Here is a 21,369-nt window from a genome sequence, read left to right on the forward strand (position 1 = left end):
GCAGTAAAGAAAAAATCCATACCACGGCAGCTCTAGCTAGCTAGCATGCTTTTACACATGGCACTAAATTACTCTTTTCTGGCAAAGCATGATAAGTAAGGGGGGCCCCCACACAAAGAATAGCCTAGGGGCCCATGACCGCCTTAATCCAGACCTGGTGAGCGTATTCTGCACCATGAGCATGTTATAAAAATAATAATAACAATAATAATCTAAAGTAAACACAACTCTAAAGATGTTGTTTAGAATATTTAAAGAGGGCATGAGATGGGGTCTCACTGAGTGGGTCTCAGAGGGTCTGTGTGACGTATACTGATTGAAAACAAACCTTGCCCTGACTGAAAGAGGGTTGACAGGCAGGACATAGCATGTGGCTGATTTGATTGGACGTTTGATTTGATTGGGTCGTTTTGGTTTCAAATGGGGTAGAAATTTGATAGTACTACTACCTGACGTCAGCAAACTGTAGATGACTGTTATGAATGAAATCTTGAAAAATGAACTGTTCATGTGATTTTCTTTTGGAAAAACGAAAGAAATTGGATTTCTGTGATTTTTCTTGCATACGTTAAATAGGCGCACTGAATAACCAGGGATGTGATCTAAAATAGAAAAAAAAAACGTCATTTTTGATTAACACTGAATGGATAGATTTTTTTTATATCCAGTTTTACTTGGTATGAGCTCATATTACTGTATGAGTTAGGCATTACACATAAATGTTGGCAAAAATCCATTGATAATTAACAGCTGATTGCCTTTAGAGTAATGGGACAATTATTAGTCCTGCAAGGCGATGATAGGGCTAGGTGTGAGTCATTAATGCGCTGCTATATGAGCTTTTATGACCTTTACGATGGTTTAGTGAGGTGCAGTCTATGCCTGGCACATAGGATCAAAGAGGAAACGTGCTCGAGCGCTGCATGCTGAACTACAAGCCTACTGAACAAACCCCAAGGATTTAATGTTCAACTACAATAAAGTGTGTCAAGTGTTTTCCCCATTTAGCCTTAGTGCAGCCTCGAAAAGGAGCCTCGCAGGATAGCAGAAAGATGGTGGTGAGGATGTTACTTATCAAATTTGAGGAAAAATCAGGGCCTAAATGACTAGCTGAACTGGCTGAGGAGCCGTCATCTAACTAGGGCAGGGGCGGGCAATTATTTTAACCTGGGGGGGGGTCCACATGAGAAAGCCAGATTGTTGCTGGGGGCCGAAAAAATATTGTCATGCCGTAACCTCAAATTTGATCATTAGATTAAATTATAGAAAACATAACTGCGCACTTATTCTTCACTCCAAACGGCCAATTTAGGTCATTTCATTTGATTTTTCTAGCTTCATCAGTAAAATGGTGTGGTTTGTCTTACGCTTGGTTCACACCAGAAGCATCTCCGAAGCAGCGCGTCATAGAGACACTGCATGAAATAGGCCACGCCCATCACGGGGGAAAAGCTCCGTTCATTTCCACACACCAGCGTCATTTTCCTTGAATTAAACATAGCTAAAAGCTGTTGTGTGGTGGGGCTGCGCAGACAACAAATGTAAAAAAAATCGCCAGTTCAAGTTTTTTTGTACTCCCGAGGAAAACAAGGAAGCCATTGAGAATTGGCGAGAAGAAAAATGTGGATCTAGCTGTCAAGAAGTAAGTTGGAGTGTTCATCTTCCGTATATACGATCTTTTGGTGCAACACGCAACCATGCACGTGACATAGGAGAACGCCAGGATTGGAGGGGGGGTTTCTGTTTTCCCCCGTCTTGGGCGTGGCTTCTGAATGATGACGCGTTACGCAGTGTCTCTATGGGAGCATCGAGCAGGAGCCTTGCCATTCACACCAGAAGCACTCTGTTTTGCTCCACGCCTCGCTCTGTTTTGCATATCTATCTATTTATCTGATCGATCAATAGGTAGATATGATATATATATATATATATATATATATATATCTGAAGGCAGAACAGTCCATTTTCCCGTCCCATTCCTACCTATGGGGTTATGGGGGATGATTGGATCTGGTGTGGGGCGTCAACTAACTAAGATAGCCTCGGTTTTGGAGCTATTTAGCTCCAGGAAGTTGTGTTTCATCCACGCCCTTATCTCCTCAAGGCAGGTGGTCACTGGTCAGTGATGATGATATAATGCAGAGGGGGTAGGGCCAGTTTTGACTTATAGCTGCCATTTTCCTCTATTTCCTCCTCTGCTCCTTGGCCATTTCAGGTTCTCGCGCCGCGGGTCACAACAACGCACTGTCAGAGGCTCAGCTCATCAGCTGATCCCCGTAGTAAACAATAGAGCCGCTCGCAACAGTAAAAGTACTCCGATAGCGAGAAAATCAAAAAAGAATATAGTACATAGTTGTAAGCCAAATAATGTAGCTTAAGGTACTTTGATTAACAATAAAACTATAAAAAGTAAATAAATAAAAAGACTTGAGAGAGATGAGCAACAGCACCTCTACAGGCTGCTTGCCTCAACCACCTGACGAGTTATCGACGTGTCCGACCGGACATCAAACTGAGCCATGTACTCCCTCTGACACGGTTTCTTTTTTCTTCTTCTTTTGACACAGCTTGTTAAATGAGCAAATGGTCTCTGACCAATCACACCGCCCTATCATCGGAGAGGGAATAGCGTGGCGGCGATGCACAACACGCGCCGGGCGAGGCCGCGCGTGAGCCCGCGGAGTGTGGCGAGTGCGGGCAACTGTCATGGCCGCGACCGGACCAGACAAAGAGTTGAACAAAGAGGGAACAGACACACAGAGAAGTTAGAACAGCGCTGCAGTGGAATAATGACGGGCGGTAGTCGAATTGAGCGATGAGGAGGAGGAGGAGGGGAAGGAGGAGGAAGACGACGAGGCAGAGCGCGCTCTGTTTTCTAGTATGTATAAAGCTATGGTAAATGTTAGACCTACCAGCTAAACACAGCAAAACAACAAGTCAAGTACAAAAGCAACGGATCTGTCATTTACTGAACTAGTTGGATGCGAACAGGAAGTTTCAGCCAAGTTTGACAGAGAACGGGTCGTTTAAATACTGTAGATTGAGATTGTGACAGTGGAAATGGCTCTGACTCCAAAGGAAAGTTCATTTTGAACGAGGGGGAATTGACTGGAGTGGAAGTACACTTGTCACCAGCCAGTGTCATTACGCAGCGATCAGTTGGATACAGCCTGATACTGTGAATTAAAGTGCTGCGGCCAATAAAGTGACACCCGAGTGGTGATTTGGGGCCGCGTCTCTTCTTGATCTTGGCTGTGTTTGCACTCGTTCTCGAGAGGAAGAAAAAAAACAACGGATCAAATCTGCAGCTGTGTTTCACAAAAGCAAGACTTTTTCACATCGTTTCTTTTCCGACACAAGCAAGGTCAAGTAAGTGTAAACTCAATGTGTAGTGAGTAAATGCGCACAAATGTGTAATAATAATGTGCACTTAAAGTTCCCAATGTGTTTGTAGGGTCAGTTTATGCTGAAGATTATCTATCAATCCATGATGTCATAATAGACCTTATTCGCTAACCCTGGACGGCGCCATATTGTTGACATACCGTCCTGCGCGCACACAGCGCTGCAGCTGACAACTAGTAACAGCCTTATTGTCGTTTCTGTTCCATTACAAAATAGCGATCCTAATTACACCAATAAAAACCCCACAGTTGTTATTTGTATGCTGCCGATGGCAGCCGTTAATGCCTGTAATAAATAAACAAAAGAACGAGGTGAACAGACTTTGCTGTGAGGAGCTGTCAGAAAGTTTCACCTGTCCTGTCTCAACTAACTATCCACACACCTCTCGTGTGCTGCTAACGTATCCTCAGTCTCGCTCCCTTCACGTCTGTGGACGGTAGAGATAGAAACAAACCACGGGGACTTTATTGCTGTCATTACTACAGCCATGCCTAACGCAGGTCACCATCCGAACACAATTGGAACGATACAGGTAACGCTAACAGCAGCTAGCTTCCTCTAAACGCTGCTCCACATAGGCTGTCACTTGAGAGCTGCTGCGTTATGTCAACAATATGGCGGCGGTGGGCGTGCCAGTACGTGAGTGACGTCAATCGAATAAGGTCTATAGCAACAGCATCCACTATGTGCTCATAGGCAAACTGTCTTGTCATTGCATTGACATTTACTGTAAGAATTCTCTTCATTGTACCTTACACGCAAACCATTAGAAAACAATTTTTTCTTCAATGAAGTTTCTCATGGCAGAATAGTTTACTTTTGACTGAACCCAAAGCATAGGCTGTAAATCACTTTTTTGAATGGGGGCCAGATTAGATCATGTGAAAACGCCGTGGGGCCAGGTGCTTCTCACATCATATGCGTTATAAATAAAATAAAAATAAAATAAAATAAACCTACTCTAAAGATTTTGTTTACCATCTGAAAACATGAGTTCTGCACATGTGCTGTTCCTACTTGGTTCCTGTACAAACTGTATGGTAGTGCTGTCATCGTTAGGTGAAGGGGAAAAATGCAAATTGAACTTGCTTGATTAACCACTACTGTGTGGAGGGACACATATATTTTGAGAGACAAGCAGACTTTGGACACGCACACACACACACACGCACACACAAAAAGGCCCATACCACACCACAGCAAAGTTTATACCTACACCACCCCCCCACACTGTGGGCTGAACTGCCGATCCTGGTGAACACATCGCTCACTCACTCACTCACTCATCCACCTATCCAGGAGGACTAGCAACCTCGTGGGCTACTGTGTACCTACTACCTACCATTAACCTTGTCTCTGTCTTTCCACGGACACACGGATACCATTGGATTTGCACTTTCGTGCACGCACACACACACACACACACACACACGCACACACACACACACACACACACACACACACACACACACACACACACACACACAGAGTACCACTCCCTGGGAATCTCCGACATCATCACGGGCATTATCTGCCTGGGAAACATCGTCTAGAATAGACAGCCTGGCTGGGCTGAAACATCCACAAAGGCAAACATGGTCACGCAACGTTGCTGAAATAAAACACACACGACACGAGGAGATAGATAGAGAGGAGATGTAATCATGTGTAGATCAGCCGCTACTTACCGTGGCTCACTAGTCTCGTCTAATTGCCAATGGTGCGGAGCCAAGGCAGGCAGGCACCTTGTTTTCCAAACGGTTAGGTAAGGCAAGTCAGTCTCGTCCTACTGGTTAACCGAAGCAGCTAGAGAGGAAATAAACAACACCAATGTCGCTGCTCGATGCTGGCTTCCAAGCCACTCGACTCGAGGGATCCCCCCCTATTATCGAGTATCGACGAGGGGAGAGAGAGGAGGGGGCGAGCAAACAACTCAGTTTCTCACAACTCTGTTCCTCGCAATAGGTGACTGACTCTTCTCGGAAGCGAACTCAAGCTGTTTTCATATCATGAACACCGACCGACGAGAGGCTGCCTGTGCCCGGGTGACGAGGCTGCCTGTGCCCGGGTGACGAGGCTGCCTGCTGCCCGGGGGGTGGCTGAAATGTGGACCGTTGAAGACCGCTGGAGATACAGTCGGTAGCCCCTCACGTCCCTTATATCCAGTTACTTGACATTACGCGTTCAGTTTGCTACCAGCAGCACAAGATCTGGCTGCAGTTCTGCCCCATGTCCTCCTCCTCCACCTCCTCCTCCTCTGGCACGCAAAGTGAAGAAAGATCAGCAGCGTGTTTCCAAGAACGACTGTATTTTACATCACGAAAACAAGAAGAACATCCTCATCCTGCTACTTCTGTGGTTGAAGCATGTGATGACAACATGGTGAGCCTTTAAAGGGGTATCCATCCGCGCATGCTACAAGCAGGCAGGGTGGGTGGGTGGGTTGCAATGTTATTGGATCCATGTCATCCCATTAACTTTGTTGGAGGGGAGGGGTTACTACTCTGTGCCATTAAATTGGACACAGTGACAGTGACGGATGTCATGTCAGGCTAGGCAGGCAGCCTGCTGGACCTGTCCTCCTGGACCCACGTGTCTCAAAGTCGGGTTCAGGCCGTGAAACAGCCCATTAATGTGGGAGTCCCAGGCCAGGGGTTTGCAAAAAGTCCACCCCAAATTATACTTCTCAAATTACATTCCCACGAACGTACCCTTAAACTTTATTTATTTATTTATTTATTTATTTATTTATTTATTTATTTATTTATTTATTTATTTATTTATTTATTTATTTATTTATTATGTATTTATTTGTTTATGTATTTTTTTTTTATGTATTTTTTTTTTATGTATGTATTTATTTATTTATTACAGGTATTATGCAGCCCAAATACAGACATTACAAATATTATGGTTAAATGATACATGCAAAATGTAAATCAATAGAACTGTCCCCCTAAACTCCTGGAAAAAACTTCCTTGGAAAAAAGTCAAAACAAAAAATAGACAATAAATTGTTTCAGAATACACTCACAGCTTGGAACAAAGTCAGGATGGACCTAAAGATTTACAATGAATTGTTGCTCTTCTTGAAATAAGGGTTGAGTATATTTGGACAATTGCAATAAAGGAATTGTGCGATTTGAATCATTACAAAAGGAATATGGCTTGCCACATCTTTCTTTTTATAGATATTTACAAGTCAAGTTATATTATTGAGAATAGCGAGATACAGACAGACTTTCACCCTTTGACACAGTTTTGGGTTAAAAACTATAGATGACAGTGCGAGTGTCAGCATCAAACTTCAGCACTATATAATATATTGGAAAGGGACAATAAACCAGAAAAATTGAGAGAGAAAATCAGAATGGCAAGAAGAACTCGATTTAAATGTGTCCAAACTTGATTGGGAAAATCAAAGCTTATCCTCACATAAGACAACAGCATCTCAGTTCTGGCGAGAATATTGACGTTTCAAATGAGATACTTCTCACCTATTCAACAAGCTAAATATGATCATTCAGTAAGTAACAGCAACATGCTTGAGGGACTGTGGAGAAAACCAATATAACCATATATTCTGCTCATGCCCTGTCTTGAGAATGTATCGGAAAAATATTAAGTACTGAAATTGTGTGTTTTGAAAACTGACCTCAAAATTAACAATGAGTTTATTTTGTCGCATACTGTGGACCAAATGGTGTATGTAGAAAGTGTGAGTGATACAACACACCACAATATATAACACAAGAGGAAAACATTGCACTTTAGCTTAAGAAAAAGCATACATTCAGAATTCAATAGATCGCCAATATAGGCTATTGGATAAACAGATGAGTCAACAACCAACAGGCGGAGCACTGTTTTGTCTTGTTTGTTTGTTTTTTGCTCTGTGTGTGTGTTTACGTGTGTGTGTGTGTGTGTGTGTGTGTGTGTGCGTGCGTGTGTGTGTGTGTCTGTGTGTGTGTGTGTGTGTGTGTCTGTGTGTGTGTGTGTGTGTGTGTGTGTGTGTGTGTGTGTGTGTGTGTGTGTGTGTGAGTGAGTGTGTGAGTGAGTGTGTGTGTGGGCAGGTGGCTGACCGAATGAGCGTGTGGGTGGGTGCGGGCGAGGGTGTGTCACCGTGTGTGGGTGGGGGAAAGGGTGAGAGAGTGTGTGTGTATGCACTTACCATGTATGTGTGTGTGTGTGTGTGTGTGGGTGTGTGTGTGTGTGTGTGTGTGTGTGTGTGTGAGAGTGAGTGAGTGTGTGAGTGAGTGTGTGTGTGGGCAGGTGGCTGAGCGAATGAACGTGTGGGTGGGTGCGGGCGAGGGTGTGTGGGTGGGGGAAAGGGTGAGAGAGTGTGTGTGTATGCACTTACCATGTATGTGTGTGTGTGTGTGTGTGTGTGTGTGTGTGTGTGTGTGTGTGTGTGTGTGTGTGTGTGTGTGTGTGTGTGTGTGTGTGTGTGTGTGTGTGTGTGTGTGTGTGTGTGTGTGTGTGTGTGTCAGGCCCGGTTCTACGGGGGTGCAAAAGCATGCATTGCACCCTTATTTTAATTGTCTGCATGCTCAGTTGGAAAGTTTTTTTTTTTTTTTTTTTTTTTTATAAATGCTACAGCTGCACACTTACTGTTTAAACTTGAATTATAGTTGTTGTTTTTCTTTGTTATTTGATGTGATTTTATGGCTTTTTGGCACCTATATGTAACCTTTTAAGGTTAAGATAATTGTATTATCATTATATGGTCCAAATATTTCAGTAAAGCACTTGAAACACTTGAAATATTCTTGCTTGGGTGGTATCATTCTACTTGAAATAATGGTCAAATGCATTATTTTTTAGTAAAATAACATGTCAAATTTTTGCCTTCGGCCGGGCATCTGCACCCCTTCCTATCTAGGATGCACCCCTAGTCATCTTGTTCTAGAACCGGCCCTGGTGTGTGTGTGTGTGTGTGTGTGTGTGTGTGTGTGTGTGTGTGTGTGTGTGTGTGTGTGTGTGTGTGTGTGTGTGTGCAATTACCCCCTCAGATTCAATGGGCATGACGCCTCTGACCATAGGAAATTGTATCTTTCCCTTGCCCCCATTCAGGTCGGTCAGAGGTCAGAGAGGGTTCCTAAACAGTAGGCCATCCTGCCACCCCAGTTCCCCTGTGAGTTATCCGACTTTCCATTTTAAAACATTTTCTCAAAATGTCTAGTCTTCCTCCTCATAGTGGGGCTCACAAATCATGTCTCACACCCATTAGCTTATGAAATAAAATCCAACTGAAATGATCACACTGAAGTTGGAAAGTTTTTTTTTTTTTTTTTTTTTTTTTATAAATGCTACAGCTGCACACTTACTGTTTAAACTTGAATTATAGTTGTTGTTTTTCTTTGTTATTTGATGTGATTTTATGGCTTTTTGGCACCTATATGTAACCTTTTAAGGTTAAGATAATTGTATTATCATTATATGGTCCAAATATTTCAGTAAAGCACTTGAAACACTTGAAATATTCTTGCTTGGGTGGTATCATTCTACTTGAAATAATGGTCAAATGCATTATTTTTAGTAAAATAACATGTCAAATTTTTGCCTTCGGCCGGGCATCTGCACCCCTTCCTATCTAGGATGCACCCCTAGTCATCTTGTTCTAGAACCGGCCCTGGTGTGTGTGTGTGTGTGTGTGTGTGTGTGTGTGTGTGTGTGTGTGTGTGTGTGTGTGTGTGTGTGTGTGCAATTACCCCCTCAGATTCAATGGGCATGACGCCTCTGACCATAGGAAATTGTATCTTTCCCTTGCCCCCATTCAGGTCGGTCAGAGGTCAGAGAGGGTTCCTAAACAGTAGGCCATCCTGCCACCCCAGTTCCCCTGTGAGTTATCCGACTTTCCATTTTAAAACATTTTCTCAAAATGTCTAGTCTTCCTCCTCATAGTGGGGCTCACAAATCATGTCTCACACCCATTAGCTTATGAAATAAAATCCAACTGAAATGATCACACTGAAGTTGGTCCGTATGGACTTGCGGCTTTTGTATCCTGGGAGACATAATAGTGAGTGATAGATGTGAAACCATAAATGCAAAATATTCAATGTGATCAAATGTCCTGTCCTCAGCTTTTTGGTTAACGTTACGTTGTAGCAGTGATATGCTCCGTCTTTTCTATCCACTATATTTCACAACCCTCTTTTTTCAGTATCTGATTCTGTAGCAGAGACACTGTAGTTGGAGTTGTATTGAGCACTCATTCTATACTCCGTCATTCGACCTCCAACAGCTAGAAAAGCTTTTGTAGAAGTAAGCAATAATGAGAGGCTGTGGTTTATAGTTATTTTCTTAACAGGTAGAGTGTGTCACAAATTTGCACATGTTCAACAAATCTTACATTTTAAATCAATAATTAAACAATAATGACATGTTATCATTATTCCGCCATTGCAAGCTCTTGAAAGGTGTATGCTAACCAAATTGATTGCTAGCACTGCTAGCATATTTGTTATCACAGGCAGTGTTGTAGTCGAGTCAGCGAGTAACCCATACCATATTAAAATAACAAATTATGTGTAATCACACACACACACACACACACACACACACACACACACACACACACACAAATATTCATATAGATTTAGCGGGCAGACCACTACAAGTAGATTTCAGATTAGATTTCCAAATACTGTATAGGGTAGGCGACAGTAGCGGAGCGTACACCGGGGCAGAGGGTGCGCCCGCCATGGGGCCCACTCGTCAGGTGGGCCCATCAAAAAATAAAATATTTTATTTTTTGCAGGCCAGGCCAGGCCAGGCCAGGCCACCGGGCCCGGCTGGCAACCCGTGTTTTTCTTTTTCTTCTTCAGAACAAGCTTGTCTGTAAAGTGACTTCACTGTAGGCTTTCTTGGACATAATATTACTTGGCTCAATGAGTGACAAATTGTGTTTTCGGATATAGGGGCTATCAGCTATTTTACAGTTGTGACTTAAAATGACTATTTAATAAAGTCAGTGGTGTGAGTGTGAGAGGAATTCAATCAATAGACAATAACATTGGTGTGTTTAAAATGAGATATTCCACTAAATATGGCTAAAACCGATTCAAACATGCAAAAAAGGCGAATTTTTCTTCGTGGCCTGGCCTGGCCTTAAAAAAAAAAAAAAAATTGATGGGGCCCCCCTAAGAGCTTCGCCCCCTCTGGGCTGATAGGGTCGCTCCACCCCTGGTAGGCGATCAAATCCCAAGTCCTCAGTGTGTGTGAGTCCAGGTCCAAGCTCAAGTCCTCAGTGATCAAGTTCGAGTCAACAGTGGGAGTGTATTTCTTGAGTGACTGCTGTGACCCCGCCCCCTCAGTCTGCTGTTCAGCTGTGAGACCATGTGACTAAACACGATTTCACGATTTCAGACGGACAAGCCCGTCTTTATTGTCACACGATTACACATCAACACATGCACGGACGGCCACATACACACACATGCTGATGGTGGCCGGTGAAATTTGTCCTCTGCATTTAACCCATCCTGGCTTGTCCTTTCCTCCGGGGGGCAGGCCAGGAGCAGTGGTCGCTTTTCTCGTACAGCGCCCGGGGACCAACTTCGGGTGTTGTCGTCACTGGTCGGATGACGATGACAATCTGATCTTCTGCATGTTTTTAATGGGGGGGGGGGGTTATATACGGAGGAACCCCCTGGGGGAGTACGGGGAGAACATGCAAACTCCACACAGACAGAAAGGCCCTTACGACGAGATACCCCACCTGGGCAGTAGGCACTGAAGATATGGGGGGGAACACAACCACAGCGCTCACAGTGTCCCAGGCGAGAATCGAACTCAGGACCTTCTGACTGCGAGGCGACAGCTCTACCACTGAGCCACCGTGCCCCCCTCTATGTTGTGGAGTCCAGTCAAGTGCCCATTTGTCCTGTTTAGGTAAAAGAGAGAGCTGGACAAAAGAATGGCAGCGGGCCAACCATCAAGGACAGTAGGAGGAGCACACTGCCCCGCGTCTTCATTTCACTCCACTTCCTGATTTTTTTTGGATCCACAACAAATAGAACCGCCTCCTCCCCCGCCCACCGCCAAAGAAAGGAGACATAAAAGACATTATTTGAATAATGTAATCGGGGCTGATCACAGATGATCTTTCAGATGTAATCTATTAAGGCTACTGATTTCTCTGATTTCAAAGTAATTAGACTATGCACAGACACACTTTGGGGGGGGATCTGGTGCATCAGTCCCTGCCTAAGCCAATGTGCAGTTTCAGATTGATTGGCCAACCTGTTGGGGTAGTCTGGGCACCTTTCACCCCGCTTTTTGTCATGGGGGCGTAAACCAAGGAAACAGGAAACAACACCGGAAATAAGTGCGCCAAAAAACGTCTTTGTTGCCGTTAGCTTGACGCGGCGAGGTTACGTTAGCTAGAGCCTGAAAAGAACAACAACACAAGTTGTATAGTAGCGTTAGCACATTTCGAGTCACTGCCGAGGAAGGTTTCTGGAGAGCCAAAGACAATGGAGTACTCGCCATGTGAAATCTTATGATCAATGTCCATGTCTTTCCCAGCACAGGCAGCAGAGATGCTTCAACTGTTGTACTTGATCCTCCATTATCGATAACAGCGGACAGACAACTAGCGTTATAACTATTCCATCAACTGGCCATTTGTTTGAAAAGTAAAGCTTCTGTATTGGCTTAAAATATGTTATATTGTGAATCCGCAATGTTTCTACAAGAACTTCTTCAAAAACTTTGTTTCGGTACGTCCATCTTTTGTTGTTTGCCGTTTTATTTTCTTATTCGTTGTGTCTGATTGTCAAGTTAATGAGCTACTTCCACTGTTGTTTCCTGTCTAGGGTAGGCTCTAGGCCGGAAACAGGCAGGGTGACAAAATCACTTGTAAAGGGAGGCCAGGCTCTTTCTCGCCGAGAAGAGCCTGGTGACGTGAGGTTACTGTTGGGGAGGTAAACAGATACAGACAGACCGAGAACGCAGAGTCTATCAGTCTGACGACTAATAAGACTCTGGGACAGATGGACGATATTTCGGGGTTTTCCGGTATGTGTCCGAACTACTTCAAACTCGGGGAGTATGCTGCTGGGGACCGGCGGAGTGCAGTGCCGAATTTCGTGCGATACGGACACGAGCCATAGTCATAGCGCCACCTACTGGCAACACAAAAAGCGGTTTGTCTCGAGAACCGTGTAATCGACTTCAAATTTGGAGGGTGCCCTGCTGGGAACCCGAGAAAGTGCATTGTCCAATCTCGTGCAAGCAGGGGGTTGGATGGGGGGTGAAGAGTGGGGGGGTATGATGTGTGAATGGGGGGAAGGGGAGGGGAACGGGCACTGCACTAGTTCAAATAATGTCAGTTCATTTTCAACTACTTTTCTATCACTGTCTTTCTTATTGTCTACACTAGTACACTCATTATGCCTTGTAACAAACCCCATCCATATGGCATCCATAGTAGGATCAAACTATTGATAGAAAGTAGTAGCAAATTGGCGTATTTGACTCAGATCTCTGATTGATAATTGGATTGTGACAAAAGGACTACGATTCCCTAAGCTGTGCAGATTTGTTACGTATACACTTAGTTTACCCATCCACCGCCAATATAGAGCTTATCCTCAATTATAAACACACACACACACACACACACACACACACACACACACACACCACACACACACACACACACACACACACACACACACAGGGATTCCCAATTAAGCTGAATCAGGATACAGGGGTTGGTTGAGGAGAAGGTCTATAGTAACTAGACTGTGGAAAAGAGACAAGATGGAACATGAACTGGTCCTCTGTCAACAGCAGGGTTGACGAACCTCTGTCCCGTGACTTCCTTTTCTCTATATGTTGTCACACACATGGACACTCTGGGTGGACATCATCTATTTTAAACGTTTAACTGCTCTAGTTGAAAGAGATGAACCAGTGACGCGTTTCCGTCCAAATCTCCGCATTTAGTTTCACCTGAGTGACGACGAAAACAAGAATGGTCCATTTTCTACATTCAGAGTTTCCTCTCCAAACCATGTTTCCTGTCTTGTGTGTCGATACTGAATCTGTGAATCTAGGAAGCTAGCAGAGGTGTGCATGTTTAGAGCCAGGGCCGTGAACTCTGAGCTACACATGCAAATGTTGCCTCTCTGAAGCGGTGCACATTTTCAGAACAAATAGCAGATTGTACGGTTCATATGAAACATACAGTTATGGTGCCACGGCCGACTCTCTCAAGGTCAAATTATTCATACTTCCATCCCACTAATTAATGGTGAAATGGCAATTCTATATTGAGCATCTCGATTTTTCTTCTGATTTTGTTTTTGCCTCTGATTTCCCCCTCAAATGATCATCTTCTTCCTGGAACGCAGACTCCTCTAATAAATGGGAGAGAAACATTTTCTCGTCGTTGTAGTCAACAATTTACAAACTGAAAAATAGGAAGAATGTTGAGCTTATTGGCCTTTTTTCCACATCCCACCCAATTCACCCGTTTTGTGTCTAAAAGGCAGGAAGTAACACAGGTGCAAGCAAAACATTAACGAGGGCCCCCGGGCACTGGATCACCAAAAGGATGGCAAATTGGAAACCCTCATCAATGTTCTGCTTGCACATGTGTTTGTTACTTCCTGCCTTTTAGACCCAAAAAAATGGTGAATTGGGAGGGAAGTGAAAAAGGTCAATAGAGAGGCAAAGTGGAACGTCACTTCCTGCTTCAGCACTGTACCAGAGATTTTCATCCGCCATTTATTTTCCCATAGACATTTCGTAAAATGCTTATAAACATAGTTTTAGTTCTTGTTCAAGCCAAACGGTTCAGATATATTTAGAAACAGGAGAGACCACATACCATTTCACTTGGACCAAAACGTTAAAAAAAATGCGGGTTTAAAGGAAATATCTTTTTTTATGTTGTTGTTTTTTAGTTTTGGTCCGAGTGAAATGTTCTACGGTCTCTCCCGATTCTAAATATGAACCGTTTGGTTTGACCAAGTAAAACTATTTTATAAGCATTTTACGAAATGTCTATGGGAAAAAATAAATTGCGGAAGAAAATCTCTGGTACAGTGCTGAAGCAGGAAGTGACGTTTACTTTGCCTCTATAGGGTCATCATAGGGAATAAAAGGTATAGAGAGAGGAAGCCAAATCCATTTGACAGATGTGTATGACATTGAGTGTGCTACAAAACAAAACACGTTGAGAATGATAGAGGATGCACTTGGTGAGAGTGGGAGTATCACGGTACTACACTGTCAGTGTATAGTAGGGGTGTCACGATATTTCGTCGCACTATATATCGCGATATCAAAACGTCACGATATGTATCGTCAGAAAAAAACGACGATACAATTTTTTTTTTTTTTTGCTCCTGAATAATAATATAACAAATTTAGCAGAATCAACACGCATGAGTGAGGGGGTAGACTACTACTGGCATGGCAAAACAGCTCAAGGGGTACATTTGTCAAGTGCCCATTTGTCCTGTTTAGGTAAAAGAGAGAGCTGGACAAAAGAATGGCAGCGGGCCAACCATCAAGGACAGTAGGAGGAGCACACTGCCCCGCGTCTTCATTTCACTCCACTTCCTGATTTTTTTTGGATCCACAACAAATAGAACCGCCTCCTCCCCCGCCCACCGCCAAAGAAAGGAGACATAAAAGACATTATTTGAATAATGTAATCGGGGCTGATCACAGATGATCTTTCAGATGTAATCTATTAAGGCTACTGATTTCTCTGATTTCAAAGTAATTAGACTATGCACAGACACACTTTGGGGGGGGATCTGGTGCATCAGTCCCTGCCTAAGCCAATGTGCAGTTTCAGATTGATTGGCCAACCTGTTGGGGTAGTCTGGGCACCTTTCACCCCGCTTTTTGTCATGGGGGCGTAAACCAAGGAAACAGGAAACAACACCGGAAATAAGTGCGCCAAAAAACGTCTTTGTTGCCGTTAGCTTGACGCGGCGAGGTTACGTTAGCTAGAGCCTGAAAAGAACAACAACACAAGTTGTATAGTAGCGTTAGCACATTTCGAGTCACTGCCGAGGAAGGTTTCTGGAGAGCCAAAGACAATGGAGTACTCGCCATGTGAAATCTTATGATCAATGTCCATGTCTTTCCCAGCACAGGCAGCAGAGATGCTTCAACTGTTGTACTTGATCCTCCATTATCGATAACAGCGGACAGACAACTAGCGTTATAACTATTCCATCAACTGGCCATTTGTTTGAAAAGTAAAGCTTCTGTATTGGCTTAAAATATGTTATATTGTGAATCCGCAATGTTTCTACAAGAACTTCTTCAAAAACTTTGTTTCGGTACGTCCATCTTTTGTTGTTTGCCGTTTTATTTTCTTATTCGTTGTGTCTGATTGTCAAGTTAATGAGCTACTTCCACTGTTGTTTCCTGTCTAGGGTGGGCTCTAGGCCGGAAACAGGCAGGGTGACAAAATCACTTGTAAAGGGAGGCCAGGCTCTTTCTCGCCGAGAAGAGCCTGGTGACGTGAGGTTACTGTTGGGGAGGTAAACAGATACAGACAGACCGAGAACGCAGAGTCTATCAGTCTGACGACTAATAAGACTCTGGGACAGATGGACGATATTTCGGGGTTTTCCGGTATGTGTCCGAACTACTTCAAACTCGGGGAGTATGCTGCTGGGGACCGGCGGAGTGCAGTGCCGAATTTCGTGCGATACGGACACGAGCCATAGTCATAGCGCCACCTACTGGCAACACAAAAAGCGGTTTGTCTCGAGAACCGTGTAATCGACTTCAAATTTGGAGGGTGCCCTGCTGGGAACCCGAGAAAGTGCATTGTCCAATCTCGTGCAAGCAGGGGGTTGGATGGGGGGTGAAGAGTGGGGGGGTATGATGTGTGAATGGGGGGAAGGGGAGGGGAACGGGCACTGCACTAGTTCAAATAATGTCAGTTCATTTTCAACTACTTTTCTATCACTGTCTTTCTTATTGTCTACACTAGTACACTCATTATGCCTTGTAACAAACCCCATCCATATGGCATCCATAGTAGGATCAAACTATTGATAGAAAGTAGTAGCAAATTGGCGTATTTGACTCAGATCTCTGATTGATAATTGGATTGTGACAAAAGGACTACGATTCCCTAAGCTGTGCAGATTTGTTACGTATACACTTAGTTTACCCATCCACCGCCAATATAGAGCTTATCCTCAATTATAAACACACACACACACACACACACACACACACACACACACCACACACACACACACACACACACACACACACACACAGGGATTCCCAATTAAGCTGAATCAGGATACAGGGGTTGGTTGAGGAGAAGGTTTATAGTAACTAGACTGTGGAAAAGAGACAAGATGGAACATGAACTGGTCCTCTGTCAACAGCAGGGTTGACGAACCTCTGTCCCGTGACTTCCTTTTCTCTATATGTTGTCACACACATGGACACTCTGGGTGGACATCATCTATTTTAAACGTTTAACTGCTCTAGTTGAAAGAGATGAACCAGTGACGCGTTTCCGTCCAAATCTCCGCATTTAGTTTCACCTGAGTGACGACGAAAACAAGAATGGTCCATTTTCTACATTCAGAGTTTCCTCTCCAAACCATGTTTCCTGTCTTGTGTGTCGATACTGAATCTGTGAATCTAGGAAGCTAGCAGAGGTGTGCATGTTTAGAGCCAGGGCCGTGAACTCTGAGCTACACATGCAAATGTTGCCTCTCTGAAGCGGTGCACATTTTCAGAACAAATAGCAGATTGTACGGTTCATATGAAACATACAGTTATGGTGCCACGGCCGACTCTCTCAAGGTCAAATTATTCATACTTCCATCCCACTAATTAATGGTGAAATGGCAATTCTATATTGAGCATCTCGATTTTTCTTCTGATTTTGTTTTTGCCTCTGATTTCCCCCTCAAATGATCATCTTCTTCCTGGAACGCAGACTCCTCTAATAAATGGGAGAGAAACATTTTCTCGTCGTTGTAGTCAACAATTTACAAACTGAAAAATAGGAAGAATGTTGAGCTTATTGGCCTTTTTTCCACGTCCCACCCAATTCACCCGTTTTGTGTCTAAAAGGCAGGAAGTAACACAGGTGCAAGCAAAACATTAACGAGGGCCCCCGGGCACTGGATCACCAAAAGGATGGCAAATTGGAAACCCTCATCAATGTTCTGCTTGCACATGTGTTTGTTACTTCCTGCCTTTTAGACCCAAAAAAATGGTGAATTGGGAGGGAAGTGAAAAAGGTCAATAGAGAGGCAAAGTGGAACGTCACTTCCTGCTTCAGCACTGTACCAGAGATTTTCATCCGCCATTTATTTTCCCATAGACATTTCGTAAAATGCTTATAAACATAGTTTTAGTTCTTGTTCAAGCCAAACGGTTCAGATATATTTAGAAACAGGAGAGACCACATACCATTTCACTTGGACCAAAACGTTAAAAAAAATGCGGGTTTAAAGGAAATATCTTTTTTTATGTTGTTGTTTTTTAGTTTTGGTCCGAGTGAAATGTTCTACGGTCTCTCCCGATTCTAAATATGAACCGTTTGGTTTGACCAAGTAAAACTATTTTATAAGCATTTTACGAAATGTCTATGGGAAAAAATAAATTGCGGAAGAAAATCTCTGGTACAGTGCTGAAGCAGGAAGTGACGTTTACTTTGCCTCTATAGGGTCATCATAGGGAATAAAAGGTATAGAGAGAGGAAGCCAAATCCATTTGACAGATGTGTATGACATTGAGTGTGCTACAAAACAAAACACGTTGAGAATGATAGAGGATGCACTTGGTGAGAGTGGGAGTATCACGGTACTACACTGTCAGTGTATAGTAGGGGTGTCACGATATTTCGTCGCACTATATATCGCGATATCAAAACGTCACGATATGTATCGTCAGAAAAAAACGACGATACAATTTTTTTTTTTTTTTGCTCCTGAATAATAATATAACAAATTTAGCAGAATCAACACGCATGAGTGAGGGGGTAGACTACTACTGGCATGGCAAAACAGCTCAAGGGGTACATAAGATTACATAAGTTTAGGGACCATTGAGCATGAGTTATTTAAGAAATAGATTGTGTACTTTATTTTTCTTTCACCATGCAACAAACATTTAGTTTGTGACAGTGTGACACATTCTATTGCAAGAGAAGCATTATCTTCCATGTTGTTTTATAGTTATTATAATAACAATTTCCAAAAACAGCATTTGTTTTGTATTTTGTGTATTTCAAATAAAAGACTATTTTTCCAGTATTTTCCCAGGGCTCCCTTGAAAAGAGGTTTCGATTTCAACGGGACTCACATGGTTAAATAAATTATAAATAAATACATAAAAATTATTTACTTTTGTTAAAAAGAATATTGTTAAAATATCGTATCGCATCGTTATCGTGAACCCAATATCGTGTATCGTATCGTATCGTGAAATTAGTGTATCGTGACACCCCTAGTGTATAGCATATATTTCCCAGTGTGATATTGGTGTTTGAGAGACACTACACCTCACAAATGAAATGTAACTCGGCGTAGTAAATGCTTTCTTTTCACTTGCTGTATTCTCTTTTTCCCCCCAGTGTCAAAAGAGAAAGCCTGGCGAGTAATAATCATCGACTAACCTCTTCAGTTTGCCACAGCAGTGGAAATCAAACTTAAAAGAGGACATGCCAATTAATTTACAAAAATGACAAGAATGAGGTGGAGGTGCAACTAAGCACTGTCAACGTATATGTAGTAAAACCAGCAGTAAAATTTAGTTTGGTGATGTAAGAGCCTTCAAGCCAGTGGAAAACGTTGTGTCAGTGCTTGAAACCAGACTCTGCTGGTCTCAAGATGCGGCTTTGAAAAGCTCCAAGGTAAAAAAAAAAAAAATACAAATTAATGACTCCCAGGCCTCTGTGTTTCCAGCACCTCTTGTTTTCCTCTGCCTAACGAGCACAGGTGACAGCCAATCGAGATGTTTGCCACATTTGAGGACAACCAACAGGGGGCACCAAGTCAGTGATGCAGAAAAGTGGGGAGAGACGCAACAGATCACACAGCTCTCTCTCTCTCTCTCTCAGATCACCTGCACGCTCTCCTGGACAGGTGCGTGGTGGAACCTGAGGGTTTTGCCTGCTGCTGTAGAGAGAACACCGGCAGTATACCTCCCCAATAATGGGTGGTTCTGGGTTCACCGTCGAGCTCCTGGGCTTACGGATCTTCGTTTCTGTCGTAGGAGTCGTGGGCAACGCATTTCTCATCCTCGCCATCATTCAGACCAGGCTCACCCGGGTCAAGTCCTTTGAGGTGTTCCTCCTCGGGCTGGCGGTGTCCAACTTGGAGGAGCTCCTCGTCGTGGACATCTACGACGTGGTGATAGAGCACGGGTCGTCCGGCATCAGCGTCATGCTGTGTCAGACAATGAAGTTCCTGACCATATTGGGCGAAACCGGCAGCATCCTCTTCACCGTCCTCATCAGCATCTTCCGCTACCAGAAGCTGAGAGACGCCGAGAAGAGGGTCAACCTTCCCATCTTCTTGGACAGCCTCAGGGCGGCCTGGGTAGTGAGCGGGATTTGCGTCAGTATCGCCATACTCATCAGCGCCCCCATTTATCTCCTACACCTGGATGGACACGAGGACAACACAACAAGCGAGGGCGACGGCTGCCCCATGGACTTCTTCGAGTGCCATAAGGATAACTGTCCGCTGCTCAATCGCGCATACAAGTACGGGTTCCTCATGGGGTGCAACCTGCTGCCTCTGCTCATCGTCACATGGACCAGCTGCCTCATCATACAGGTAGGGCCATATGATTTCAGCAATGCAGAAAACAAGCACGGAATCACGGAATTTGGTAATAAAAGTGGAATCAACTGTAAAACATGGATTATTGCAGAATTTTCCATTTTGGCTGAAATTGTAAAAAAAAATAAAAAAATTAAGTAACCTATTTCATATAGTTGTAAAACAGGCCTAGAGCAGGGTCTTCAACCTTTTTCAGCCCAAGGACCCCTTGGTTGATAGAGAAACAGAGCAAGGACCCCTATAATTAAAGATAAAGTAAACTTGTAATACTTTCCCCCCCGCAACCTACTGACGGAAATTGGCGGAGCCCCTGCAGTACCTCTGCGGACCCCCTGTTGAAGACCACCGGCCTAGACGAATAATTCTGTTTTCGATTGGAGTGTTTTGAGGACACTTATGTCACCTCAAAACTAGGTTGTCACTTCTAGAAACATGTCAAGAAAGAGGCTGTCTGAGATGGTCAAGGCATAGGGGGGCGAATCAACCCTAAGCCCTAAATTTGAATTAAAATAGAAAAAAACAGAATTTGTGGAAAAATAAAACAGAATTTGAAGAAAATAAAAATAATTTCATATGGCCCCTGTAGGTGCTACTGAGCCAGAGGAGCGTGGTAATGCCGAGCACGGTGAACGTGGTGAGCGCGAGCTCGGAGCAGCCCGGCAAGAAGATCAGGGTGCCGCGGATGTCGCGGAGCACGGTGGCTGTGCTGGCAGCCATGGCCGTGTTCCAGGTGGACTGGAGTCTCTACCTGGTCTTCCATCTGGCCTTCAACCCCGATGACTTTCACTTTTGGTCTGAAATCGAGTTCTTTATCTCGACCAGCTATACATCCAGCAGTCCATATGTGTATGGCATAGGGAATAACTTTTTCTCCCTTAAGAAGCTTATGAAGAGGACATAATTTAAAGAGCATGGTGCATTGCAGGTTGGAGACCAAATTGCATTAATATGGGGGAGGGTATATCATATACCCCTCCCACATATTCATGCAAAATACTCCCATATACCATGGGAGTTTTTTAATCACATGTCACACACACACGCTGGCTGCATCTAGACTCGTTTTTGTAAAGCAGCTGGCCACCAAATAGAGAGGCAAAGTGACCGCCTATACTTCCTGCTTCAGCACTGTACCAGAGATTTTCATCCGCTATTTATT

General features: G+C 43.7%; 1 protein-coding gene across 1 annotated transcript; it reads left to right on the top strand.

Moving 5' to 3' along the window:
- Positions 1–19,577: 19,577 nt before the first annotated feature.
- On the top strand, positions 19,578–21,111 carry ora6 (olfactory receptor class A related 6; the record flags this gene model as incomplete). The annotated part of the gene is made up of 2 exons (XM_083642902.1): positions 19,578–20,204; positions 20,797–21,111. 2 exons carry the CDS (start codon positions 19,578–19,580, stop codon positions 21,109–21,111), a joined length of 942 nt encoding a protein of 313 aa, XP_083499028.1.
- Positions 21,112–21,369: the final 258 nt, after the last annotated feature.

The sequence above is a fragment of the Poromitra crassiceps genome, assembly GCF_964638095.1.
Source record: "Poromitra crassiceps genome assembly, chromosome: 9".
In the NCBI taxonomy this organism is placed as follows: domain Eukaryota; kingdom Metazoa; phylum Chordata; class Actinopteri; order Beryciformes; family Melamphaidae; genus Poromitra; species Poromitra crassiceps.